Source organism: Pogoniulus pusillus, chromosome 35 (assembly GCF_015220805.1).
Source record: "Pogoniulus pusillus isolate bPogPus1 chromosome 35, bPogPus1.pri, whole genome shotgun sequence".
Lineage (NCBI taxonomy): Eukaryota > Metazoa > Chordata > Aves > Piciformes > Lybiidae > Pogoniulus > Pogoniulus pusillus.
The window spans coordinates 7,284,402-7,298,033 of NC_087298.1; the positions used below are offsets into that span (position 1 = coordinate 7,284,402).

Below are 13,632 nucleotides of genomic sequence, written 5' to 3' on the forward strand. Positions count from 1 at the left end.
TGGAGATTGCAATTTCCATGACTTTGGAAAAAAAAACCAAAACTTTAGAAAATTGACATAGAAATCTAGAATGTAAGTGCAGCTCTTTCTGCTGGAGAACAGAACTGTTCATCAGACATCCTTGCAAGGTATCATCCAGATGTGTTTTTCAGTAACAGCTCAATTGAAAAGCAGAAAAAAGCCCCAGCAATTGCAAGGTTTAAAGCATATTTGAGATAAGACTTGGCAATCACAAGTCCAATAGCTTCAGTCTTTCCATCCATGCATAAGCTCATGTTAAAGACTGAAGAAAAACTGATGCAACACACTTCCCCCAAATAGAAAATTCAACAACAGGCAACTCACTAAAGCAGCCGGCCCAACAGCTGCTGGCTAAGGAAACCTCCTCTCTGCACAGTTCTGCCTGGGAACTCAGCTCTGTGACACTCAGCAAACCATTTCATCCTCTGCCTGGGAACTCAGCTCTGTGACACTCAGCTGACTGCTGAGCAGTTGTGCCCATCTTCTACAAACAAGTATGAAAGGAAAAGGAGGGACCATAACTGCCTCCATCATACCCAGTGATGTAACAAAACAAGTGCATCATGAAACACAGGTTTCAATAAGAATATTGACCCTTCCTTCTTCCATGATGCACAGGGACACCAAAGGAAGACTTCTTCTGTAAAATGGCACAGAACTCCACGTAAGGTGTAAGAAAACCTACCTCAGGCTGTATAGCTTTAAATACTGGCATATCCATCAGTGTAATCTGGCTCTGCAATAAAGAGGATATTTTTAATGTACTGTCATGTATTATTCACATCTGACCTTCAGTAACTACAAAACCTAGTCTATGGAGAGAATGTGTCGGTAACTGGCCAGTCCTGAATTCAGCCTCCCCTGTCCAACCTGACAACCCACAAGCAGAAACTGAGCTGCACCATGGCATTATATTCTCTTACATTTACCAGCTGTAACTAAGTGAAGGATTTCAGCAACAGTTTAAGAAGTAAAACTTGTGGGTTTAAGTCTTTCTGTTAAGACACTAAAACCAAAATTCACTAACAGTGACAAGTTGTTGGACTTTTCATTATAGATGTGATTACCATCAGGGAATTTCTCCTCTGTTGCCCCTAAATGTGAAGAGGAACACAACATGCTAAATTTAGAAGTGACCTCAACTTGGCTCCATTCCCTTTCTCTGAATATTATATTCAATACAGAAATCCTGCCTCTGCTTTGAACCTCACTTCTAGTCCTATAGACAGAGATTTTGTTTCTTTAGGAGTTGGTGGGGTTTCTTCTGTTCATTGCTACAGATTTTTACTGGAACTGGACAGAGAAAAGTAACTGAAAGAGATTTGGACTTCAGAGTTGAGTTACAGTGACATCAGGGGTCATATGCGTGCACAAGTGTGTTTTTAAAGTGCACCACTGAATCAAGACCCTCATCAACAATCTTCTGTCTCAAAGCAGCTGCACCAGGATTTATAACCATAAAGAAAACTGATGAGCTGGAAGTTACAAGCAAGGTTACCTTGACTTGGTCATTTTATAAATACAGTTGTGAGATTACCACATATTCATTTGTGCTGGTGCAGGCTACATACTATGTTCTAAGCTGTCTCTGGGCTTAATATTCAGTCTCCTCTGCTGAAATTAAGAATCTCCAAGTAATTTCACAGGTCAGTCTAAACTGTGACTCTTAGTTTCTGAAGGCAGCTCTTGGATCATCTGAACTCAGATGAAGAGCAACGAAAGCATCAGGCCATTTTTTAACTGAGTCGATGCATATTTGCCAACAGCTCTCATTTGCATATCTGCATTAGTGTTAAAAGAACCTCACCAGAATTCATTCCAAAGCAGCAAACTTACACATTAATGTAGGCATACCTCCAGGGCTTCTTCATGAACAGGTATTATACAACCTTATAAGGGAAACATCATTTTGATGCCCAGAATGTTAATGACAACATGGAACTAGGTTCAATTGCTCTGATTCTCACTCTGTCCTGCTCCTCAGCAAGTTAATACATAAATTAAAACCAAGAGGCCAAGCACATGAAGTGTATTGGACTTTTGCCAAAGCTGCAGCTCTGCTTTTAGTTTAGTACTGAAAACCTGTGGAATAAAAATTGCTTCTCTCTTCAAGCTTCTTTCCTGCTTTAAGACACTGATGTTTTCAACTTAAGCAATTGATGTTTTGGACAAACTGACGTTTCAGCAGGAAAGATAAGTATTAGTGGTGTCACTTAAAAGGGAACCAGATTGTGGATAATGAACATATTTAAACCTATGCCAGGGTCTTTTAAAACACTAGAGACACTCAAATCACTTTACACAGAAAAAACCAAATATGCTGTGTCAGGTCAGTGCTGAGTGATTAAATCCTAAGATGTGGTGATTTTGTTGAAGTTTCTATAACCAGAAATTCCTTTTAAAATGAACTTTCAATGTTCTTGAAAAGTTGTTTTTAAGGAAAGAGTTTCCTGTACTTCTAAAAATACACTGCAAGCCTCAAATATTATACAAGATTAAATGAAAAACTACCATTTCTACTCACAGCAAACTCCTCAGGAGTTACTTTCAACACATCAAATACAACTGCATCGTAGCTTTTGTTGGCATAATCTGAACTCCGCCCTTCCAGAGAATCTGAGCTGCTGTTACCCTACAAAGGAAAAGCAGTAGGCTTATCTGCAGAATGAGGGATTGCATGTCCAATTCAGAAAGTCAGTCTAAAAACATTAAGAAATGACAAGGAAATGTATGAACTTCAAAAAGCTCCAGACACTGAAATTAAGATTTAAACACTGGCAAATGTTCCCAACTTCCTCCTGAGAAAATGACAGTGACACACAATATTAGCCCTATGAAATCTCCAGCTTTAAAAAGCCATATTTAAATCAGTAGGGTAAATAAATCTCAAGCCATCTTCAGTTGGATGTTCTGGACCTAGAAACACAGGCTATGAGCTGTGCACAGCAGCTCAACATAGAACTAAGCAGTTTTTGGAAACAGCACAACAGAGCTGCCTGGTGTCCAAAGGGCACAAAGGGTTAAAATGAACAAAACCTCACTGAGCACTTTCCCACTAGTAAATTCCCAAAAAGATTGAACTGTAGTGCTCCTGGCTCCAGCTGAACAATATGTTACACTGCTCTTAACTCAGTAATAGGCAGCTGCTCTAAGTTAGAGAGCAACAGGTCAAAAATGCTATTTAAAACCAAATCTAACTAAGTAGTCATTAACACTATAAAAGTGATTGTGACCTCTGAGAACTATGGAGTGTTCTGTTGTCAAACACTACACTGGTTATTGTCAAGACAACTAGTGAGAAGGGCTTCTATGAAACTTGACACAAGACAGAATTTCCCCTTTTGATACAGCAGCTAACAACACCCAAAGAACTGTACCTCTGGAGTGGCGGAGGTGACCATCACATTGGCCATGAAGTCATTCCTTTTATACATGCTCTCCCCAAGATGCAGGAAGTTTCAGCTCAGCCAGCAACGGTGAGACAACATGATGAAAACAGAACTCCTGCAAAGCAAAAGTATTCGTGTGAATGACTAAATAAAATGTAATCCCCCCAGCAGTACAAGAGACTTTGCTGGTCTCTCAGAAAAAAAGAATCTTAAGAAAGAAGATTGGGAGCTGGATTCTCTTTTCTCTTTCAGTTACCAACTGTGAAGGAGCATAACTCAGTAATAATCATGAAATGGCTTAGGTTGGAAGGGACCATAAATATCATCTACTCTAACCTCCCCATCATCAGCAGGGATGCCTCTCAACTACACTTGGCTGCTCAAGGCCTCAGCCAGCCTGGCCTATAACACCCTCAGGGAGGAGGCATCCACAACCTAGTCCCTAGGCAGGCCATTCCAGAGTCTCATCACCCTCATAATGAAGAGTTTCATCCTCAGATCCAGTCTAAACCTACTCTCCCTCAATTTGAAACTATTTCCTCTTGTCCTATTGCTAGACATCCTTATGCAAAAGTCCCTCTCCAGCCTTCCTGTAGGACCCCTTCAGGTACTGGAAGGCAGCTCTAAGGTCCCCCTGGAGTCTTCTCTAAGCCTTCTTCCAAGGCCACACTGGATGAGGTCTTGAGCAGCTGAGTCTTGTTGAGAGGCATCCCTGCCCATGGTGGGGAGGTTGGAACAGATGACCTCTAAGGTCCCTTCTGACCTAAGCCATTCTATGAACTAAAGCACAAACAATTACAGACAGCACATCCCTGAACATTGAGAGCAAAGATAAGTATTAATAAATATTTATATGGCAAAGAATTTCTAGTTCTGGAGTTGCTCCTGTTAATAGTCCTTAGAGATACTGAAGTGGAGACCAATTTTCATGATGTAATTTCTTTAAAACGTGGCACTGACATGGAGGCCACAAGAACATTCTCGTCTGCTCCTTCTCCGCCTTTCTCACTGGGCTTTCCAGTGTGTGGGGGCCCAAAAATGCTCTGAAAGGGGAAAGAAAAATCCCATATGTGATCTTGTATCCTGTCCAAGCTCACTTTTACTCCAAGTTTTAATGCTCACTAAACCAAGAGACAAAAGTGCTTTAGTATCTGAGACTAAAAAAGCATTGACATACTTTTGCCTTCTGACACTCAGTAAACAAAAGTTGCAAGGTTAGATAATTTCACTCTAAAAAGCCCCAAATAAGATTCTTTTCTCCCCTAAATGTTTCATAAGCATTACCAATGCACTCCTTTTTCCTCTGTGCATAGGGTTCCTAAGACTCACATCCATCTAAAAAATACTTCATTTCTTCTGCTGCTTTGAGGAAAGTCAAAGTGAGCAATTATGCCTTTAAGTCAATGTGAAATATTTCCACACCTGCCATCACAGAAGGTGCCACTGCAAATTAACACTGGAGCTACTAATAAGTCTAGAGTAACAAAATACTGTCAGACTACATGCAGAAAGATACTAAATATAACCAATATAAAAGCTACTTCTCCACAACTGCCAATGTTTCATTCCAGCAAGATTATGGTTTTGAAACTTTGAACATTATCAGAGATCCAATACAGAATGGTAGTGGTTGGAAGGGACCTCCGGAGATCATTGAGTCCAACCTACAGCAGGTTATATCCAGGCGGGTTCTGAAAGTCTCCAAAGACAGAGACTCCACAACCTCTCTGAGTAGCCTGCTTCAGGGCTCCAGCACCCTCACAATAAGTAAGTTCCACCTCATGCTGGAACACAGGAGGCTGCACCTCAGCTTGTACCTGTTGTTCCTTGCCCTACCACTGAGCACCATCAAAACCAGACTGGCACCTTCATCTTGACACTCCCCTCAAATATTGATAGACAATAAAATTCCCTCTTGGCCTTCTCTTGTCAAGACTAAACAGCTCCAAGTCTCTCAGTCTTTCTTCATAAGAGAGATGCTCAAGTCTCCTAATCATCTTTGTAGACCTCTGTTGGACTCTCAGCATGTGGGCAAGAAAACATAAAATATCACTAAAAAGAAGTAAAATTTCTTTTCATAGCTTTTGCTTCTTAAAAATTCTCTCAATTAATTTAAATCAATCATCAAAATGATGCATTTAAGCAGTGCTAAAAATCCAAACCAACACAATACCCCAAGGAAAACACCTCATCTGTTTGTATGGATGGTTCACAGGTACATTGCAGTAGATCTGAATAGAGATTACAGGCTGGATGTTAGGAGGAAGTTCTTCCCAGAGAGAGTGATTGGCATTGGAATGTGCTGCCCAGGGAGGTGGTGGAGTCACCGCCCTGAAGGTATTCAAGGAAAGACTGGATGGGACACTTAGTGACATGTTCTGGTTGATTAGCTAGGGCTGGGTGCTAGGTTGGAGGTCTCTTCCAACCTGGTTGATTCTATGCTCTCATTCACAGATTGTTAGAAGCAAAGTAGAAAAATCAGGAAACAAACATACATACCACCAGAGGCTGTCTGTTCTTCTCTGCCGACTTAACCAACCCATTTAGCCACTTCGTTCTCTCTGAAGCAGAAGTGAAGACAGTGCAACAGCTAAACTGGCAAAAAACAACACAAAACCACCACCATCAAAACTGAGCAGAAAAGTCACCCTTACAGCCATTAATTTACCAGCATTTGTCAAAATGTCATCTGTGGCACAGAAGTGCATCCTCTGAAAGCAGAAACACAAGATGTACACTGTTGTTAGCAATATGCTGTAATCCAGTTGCAATAACCATAATCTTATTCTCATTACCAGTTATCCAACTACTAAGCCACTAAAAGACTCTTAAGCACAGACACCTCTGGCCAAGTGAGTCCCTGTGCCCTAATTTCCCAACTCTAGCACAGCTATCTGGGGAAGTTACTAATAGTTCATGCTGCTCTCAGCAAATACAAGAATAACCACGTGAGCAACCACTGATAACACTGATCTTACTGATTTCCTTGTTGGAGGAAAAAGTTCTGAGTTAGACAGGCTTTTCATCAGACCCTGTACAGCCTTTCTGGGCACCAGAAGTTAACTTTCTTAGCTGACTTCAAGTCTCATTTACTTAGTGCTTTCACTAATTCATTATCATTTCCTCCAGAGTGACAAGCTGACAGCTGCAGCATGCTTTTAAGAAAGCATACTTTAGTATTCCACTAAAAGATAATCTTTTCTTAAGCTTAAACTGGCTGAAAAACTGGTGCTCTTTAACTGTCTTCACTAAATTAGGGCCCTGTTTGGGCACTAATAAACTTGACTGGAAGCAAGAGAAGTTATCATTTGGATTTTGTTTAATTAGAATAAATTCAGAATAGGTTAGTTTCAGTTGGAAGAGACCTACAGTTATCATCTAGCCCAACTGCCTGACCACTTCAGGGATGACCAAAAGTTAAAACGTGCTATTATGGGCACTGTCTTAAACCCTGACAGATGTGGGACACTGAACATCTCTCTCACAAGCCTGTTTCAGGGTTTGATCACCCTCTCTAGTAAAGAAATGCTTCTTAATTCCTAGTCTGACTGGACAACCATGCCACAATGTGAAAAAGCTCTTTGCATTGCCAAAGCTCTTTTGAAATAATTCAACATTAGACCGTGGTGACCATTTTGTACCATGTAAACTCTAAAGATTCAGAAGCCTGGTTTTAAATAATAAATGCCTGCTAACAGTTAAGAAAAAGGCAATCAGGCTGTACTCTGTATTTGTATAACAAAAGATCTCTCTAAGTGGAAACTCTTGTGTTTTTTTTTTTCTGTGATCTGTTTCACCAGAAGTCCCCAATACATTTCATTACACTTGAGGCAACACTACCACCTATAGATGAAATATGTCATGAACAATTTAGTGGTTTCATGCACTCTTTCTAGAAACATCTTACTACAGTCAGTGAATAATAATTCATGTAAAATGTAATGGAAATTATAATTTAGCATAAATCTCTCTATTGGACTGTGACAAGCTCCAATCATGCTACATCTTTTAAAGGGAAACAGCACTCCAAAGTTTAGTGTGAGAGCTTACACCAGATAAACCACCACACTCAGTGTGAAGTGAACAAAAATGTCTCTCCACCAAAGCAGTCATTTCTAGTCCAACACTGCATTCTCATTTGAAGCTTTTACCAAAAGTAGCTCTAGTGTTTAGTACCAGTCTCAAGATTAGAAAACATGCTGCCTGTCACACTGAACAGAAGTAGCCTGTTTTGAAATAGGACACAGAAGAACACATCATAGAGAAGAACTAATAAGGACTGGCATCCACAAAAGCATAACTGCCTTTGTGGTTTCTGAGTGTTCCATTAATAGTTAGCTGGGGTTGTGCTCAAGCCTTAGAAGTCAAGCAGAAGCATCTCATGTAAATGGAGAAGAAAAAAAAAAATCCAAGTTGCATTCTTTAAATGAAGAACAATGACTATGAGCTACTCCAAACAAAGAAGCTGAGTATCCTTTTCTGCCACTTCGACACTTTCTGTGTCAAACAAACAACGGTGGACTCTTAAAACCTTGAGTGCTTAACTCAAACGCCTCTCGCTCCACTAGGTGGCATTGACACTTAACTGATCACGGACCTGCTTTCTAAAGGTCTTGGATCTTCTCAGCAATTCAGAAAAGGTACTTATCCTCCAAACTGGGAAATGAAAATGGAAAAAAAAGTGCCTTCGTGACTTGAGGGGTTTTATGCAATTACTCCAACAATCTTTTCGACAGCATCCCTTAGGAAAATAATGGAAAGAAATCCTTAGAAATGTCACAAATCAGGTTGATGAAGCTTCTCAGAAGACAAGGCTAAATTGCACTGTACTGTCCTGCATCCTGAAGTACGGAACCTACCGAGGGCTAGACAACAATTAATCCCTCAGTTTCCATCATTCCAAACTACTTTCATACTCGTACTAATTTGCCTAATCATTTTAGAAGAGATCTGCAAAGTGTAGGTGTCAGTGATTACCATTTATTACCCTGACTATGATACTGCAGTGGTCAAGATATTCACATAGGACTGTGATAAACTCTCCCTCTTTAGCATAAAGAGCCAATTCGTCACAACTGCTGCTATGTTCCTTCACTTAGTTTACAAAGCCTGTCCTCCCTCTCTGTAATATCCACAATCTCAGTAACCATCCTTTGAGATCAGATAGTCCAGTGCCTTTGCTCAAGCAGGGTAGGTTGCCCAGGACCACACGAAGTTGGGTTTTGATTATGTCCATGGATGATGCAACTTCTTTGCTCAACCTGTTCCAGTGCTTAGCCATTGTCACAGTAAGTGCTTTTTTCTTCTGTTTAGGTGGGATTCTATGTACTCTATTTTAATCTGTGCCCATTCTCTCTTCCATTCGTGGGTACCACTGAAGATTGCCACTCCATCACTCTTACATCCTCTCACCAGGTATTTCTCGTGAGAAATGCAGCCTCAGCTGTCTCAACATCTCCAGTATTTTAATCGTCTTCTCACCTCCTTGTTGGACTCACTCCAGTAAGTTCGCAACTTTCTCGAACCAGGGAGAGCCCAGCACTACAGTGGCAGAGGTCAACTTACAAGAGTCTCAGTAGCCTTCATCACTACAAGGAATATGAGTCTGTCAGGCACAACACAACAACCAAAACAAGAAGTAACACAGTGCTGTCAGGAAATGAGGCAACAGCATACAAACCATAAGCAGGCAGAGACCGAAGGGAAGTAACTGAACAGAAGATTACATGAGCACTTCTGAGAAAATACTGTAGTTTTATTTCTTAGGAGTAACAGAGAGCAATAAATTGGGAAACGGAAGCAAAAAAATTGATGATTACTCATTTGAGTTAACAAAGTAGTGGTTGCTATCCCAAACCAGCCAGTTCTTCCAGCCTGAATTCTTTAGATTGATAAGTAGAAAATTGCTGGGTGATGGACAAGTTAAAAACCCAAGACCATCTTGATCCACATCAAGACAGCTGCAGCTCTCTCTTCAACAGAAGTCCTCCCTCAAAAGCCATTACCCTTCAAACAGGTCTGCTGACTTGCACAGGCTAGAAGGACAAGAGGCATGCTTAATATTGAGTTACATGTCAAGGGAATCTAAATAAAACAGTCACAGGAAAAGAAATATCTATCAGCTGTATTACAGGACTATTATGACTCTAGGCTCTCCAAACAGAAGAGAACTGACAGACACTTCCATAACCTCTGGTATAAAACAGGAGTGAAAACAGGAAAATACCTGCCACTTGAATTTGTTGCATACTCACAGTAGATTAAGGTAGCTCTGCACTCAACCCATTTTGCTGCACACCTCCATCAATCGGTTGCTGGGTCTAGCTCTGGCTATTTAGCAGGTTTACCTCTCGTTTACAAGCATGACATTCCTGTAGATAAACAGCAAACAGCATTATGGAGACATGTATTATACAACTCAGTTCCTCTCAAACTGTGCACTCCTCACCTGAAACATGCACTCTAGTATTTTTATTCTTAGCTCTCCCTCTCAGCTCTGGTGGCTAGTTCCCCATTCCAGTTTCACTGGTACATGACAAATACCCAAACTCAAAAGAACTAAAGAATACTTCAAGAGGATGAGCAACAGAGGAGGAACTTCCTAACTAGAGAGTCTCCAAATATGTACCTGTAACTCTTCCTCTCTGACAATCAACAAAAGCTGATAAAGGTTTGCTTATTGGCTTTAATCACTTCTTTCAAGGTGCTTTATGAATAGTAAATGTTACTCATTCTTTGTTTTCCTCAAGACTAAAAGCAGAATGGCCACAAACCCAATTAACAATCAGGTTCTCTCTCTGTATCAGCAAAGTAACCTACAGCTTTTCTACCAAAACTGAGCAGCAACAGACCTGAGAAAACACTGTTTAGGTAACTTCTTTTGGTGGTATTTAAGCACAGCCCTTCTCTTTTCTCCTCTTTTGTCTTAAACATTAGCTGTTAAGGTTGATGTAAGACAATTACACATCAAATAAGAAAACTGTCAACTATAGACACTTTCATGTGGAAACTGACATGTAAATCCCATTAAAGCCCATGCTGCTTTGATGAATTTAAAAATCACTACAGATGATGTGGCGTTAACAGTGTGCCTCTAGTAGAGTCCCTGTTGTCCTCCTCTTGGTAAGGAACCTCCACTTATAAAAATGTCTCATCTTTTAGTCTTCAAATACATGCAATTCCTACTGGCACCAAAGAAACAGCTGGAGTAGCATTCTCTTCAAACCCTCAAAGCTCACTCCAGCTCCAAGTATACACACAGCAGGCACTCTCTGTATGAGCAGAAGACCCTAGTTCATGAAAGAATCCAAATGACATGTTATGAACCAGTTAGCATCCACTGAAGTACCTCAACCAAAACTGTGGCTGTAACACATGCTTGCAACCTGTCTCAGCTTTGCCGCTCTGATTTGTTCCCTGGCAATTGCATTTTTGCTTTCTGTGTTTGTCTGTGCATGCTCTATTCCTTCTACTTCTTTCACTCTGTGGCTCTGAACACTAACTTTCCAAGTAAAGAATTGATGTATCTGAAAAAAAATTGCCTTTGCATACTCTCTGCTGGCAGTCTCCAGTGTATCTGAGCATTTCCATTAGGCAGCATTAATTCTTCCTGTTTCTACACCTCCCCCAAGTTGTTAACAAAGGTAACATTTGGCATCGCAGACAGACATCAATTAGGCAGACAAAGAAGTTAAAAGGAACAGATACACATCCCACTTGACAGCAGCAAACAGACATCCGTGAAAACATTAATAAACAGGGAAGAAAACAGCCTCTTGTTGGAAAAAAATCATCAATATTTGGAATCTTGTATTAAAGACACACATCCACTGTACACTTGTTCTTTAGCCGTCTCATAAGTTCCTACCCCTAACACTTCTGATCACTTTGACATTCTCAGAGATCTCTCTCACCTGTCTTGGAAAGACACACTGCAGCAAACATTTCTCTTTTGTGTTCCAGACCTCCTTAATCCTGCATTTAATCAATCTGGCAGATCTTGCTCTTCATGTCTCTCATCACAAACACTGAAAACGTTTTTACTGCTAACTGTGGGGCACTTGGAACTTTTATTTTCCTTTTTAAAATGAGGATATCAAAACTTAAAATCTTCTTCCTAGTTCTGTCCACTACTTCCTTATTTATTTAAAGATAGATTTAATCCTTTTTCTCTGCAACACTGCACTCTGAGTTCCTGTTGCTTTGACTGCCTGCATCATGTGAAGAATGTCTGCTGCTCCAGATACATTCCCTTGTATTTCAAACGGAGTTCCTCTTCCCCAGTATAAAAATCTGACCTTGACTCCAACTCCACTCACAGACACAATGCCCTGTGGCCTGCTTTCCCTATCAGACGGCCTGGTTTAACTGTTATTTAAGTTATGTTACTTACAAATGTTAACCACAGCATTCACAAACTTACTGCCAGATCACTGATGAAGCTGCTCATTGTCAGACCCAGCACACCTACTTGTAAAAATGGTTCTTTCACAAACAGCTAGCACCAATCTAGCTGTCAGTAAACTGTGGGTTTCTTGTTTGTTACTAGAAAGATACTAAATGGTGATTTTTTAATGAAATGCCGAGTATCAGACAGTATTAGACTGCTTGATTAAGCAAACATACTTACACTTTTTACCTAGCAAACTTGATCAGTTCAACCCACAACTATGTACAGAGTTAGGGTTGATGAACAAGACATTTCTTACAGAACCATGGTGATTAACTACCCTGGCATTTATGTCCAACATATTCTCCCCTATTATTTTGTTTTATATGAATAACCAAGGTAACATTAAGGAATAAGCTTCATGGAGCACTTGCCTTTCATTTGCCCAGTCTTCCAAACCAAGCCTGGCAGGGCAGAGATCTCAACCTGTACCTAGCCATTTAAGAAGTCTGGTTCTCAGACTTCAACAGTTTATCCTCAGGAGACACTGTCTGACAGTTATTAACTGAAAACTATTTCAGAGGTCTTAATGTGATACAGCATTCTATTTCTTACCAGAAGAAAGCTTTCATTATACAGAAATTCAAGGTTTTCCCCTTTGCCTAGCAACAGTCAAACACATCCCTAGGCTTCCTCCTGCTTCCTCCAGATCAAATACCAAGTTTTCCTTGCTGTCCTGAGCTCCAGTAAATACAACTGATTCCAAACTCTTTGGTTGCTTTTTCATCATTGGTACTTCAAAAATCCCAATTGATACAAATGCTAGTTTCCCCATTCCTGTCTTCAGTATCTTATTTTTGCTTCTACACACCTACATTTATGAACTGAGGCCATCTGAACTGCTGCTGAGAAGCACTACTCTTCTCCTTTATAACAGGAACAGAATGCATGTTTTTAAACAGGACAACTGTTGAATCCCTCCCTCCCCTGCCATATAGGCTAATATCCCAACTCCAATGCAAAATATTTGCAGAATATAAGTTGTGGAGAAATGCTGTTGAAAACTGAAGTTTAAGTAAAAAAAAATAGTTACTGAGCTTTTACTGACTGCCAATGCAATGTATTTAACCAAAGAGATCTAAACCTAAACACGAGTCAATTTCACTATAACCAAAGAGATCTAAACATAAACACAGGTCAATTCCACGGTCATTAATTGCCCAAAAAAAACTCATTTGGAGAGAAAATATAGCAAATATGGTCACTGAAAGATATCTTTGTTTAAAGAGTAAGTATCTCAGTCTCACAGTCTGACAAAGGTTGTGCTTCCTGTACGCTTGCTTTAAAGACATTTCACATTTGCATATGCAATTAAAATACCTTTCATTTCCTGAGGTGCTCATTAGTAATGCCCTTAAACACAGCATCATATCCGCACAGAAAGTTTGATTATGAAATGTGCTAAGTGCCTGAAAACAAAGTTTACATGGAACAAGCAAAGCTCGTTAACTTCTGCCCATCTTGAGTTGTGGATGCCAGCTTTTTATCAAAATAAAGCAAAGAAACAGGAAGATGAAAACAACTTGTCTGAGTTTTCAAATATTTGTCTTCAAACTGGTGCCACCTCATAGAGAAACTGAATAAACAAGCATGCATAGGTCAGTCCTCCTTGCACACTCTCCCTGTCATTCTCACACACAAACTGTAACTACTACGCACCGCACGAATGTTCAATGTGAAAATTAACCTGAAAAGGCAGAGATTGCTACATTCATCTATAAGGTCTTCAAGGCAAGGAGTACTTTTCCACATGGTGAGAGGGACCAAGCCAGG

The 13,632-nt window shown here is 40.2% G+C and overlaps 1 protein-coding gene across 10 annotated transcripts in view; it reads right to left on the minus strand.

The window, feature by feature from the left end:
* Positions 1-13,632, minus strand: part of RALGPS1 (Ral GEF with PH domain and SH3 binding motif 1) — a 95,959-nt gene that overhangs the window by 81,122 nt on the left and 1,205 nt on the right. For 5 of the 10 annotated variants that reach the window (XM_064171344.1, XM_064171335.1, XM_064171341.1 and 2 more), the window contains exons 2-6: positions 9,665-9,781; positions 5,910-6,005; positions 3,399-3,525; positions 2,546-2,653; positions 707-757 (exon numbers count right to left, since the gene is read on the minus strand). In XM_064171344.1, coding sequence (XP_064027414.1) covers positions 707-757; positions 2,546-2,653; positions 3,399-3,455 — 216 coding nt within the window. In that variant the 5' untranslated portion in view covers positions 3,456-3,525; positions 5,910-6,005; positions 9,665-9,781. Of the gene's footprint in view, positions 1-706; positions 758-2,545; positions 2,654-3,398; positions 3,526-5,909; positions 6,006-8,891; positions 9,016-9,664; positions 9,782-13,632 lie in introns of all 10 variants that reach the window. The other 5 variants (XM_064171336.1, XM_064171338.1, XM_064171339.1 and 2 more) reach the window with 5 other exon arrangements.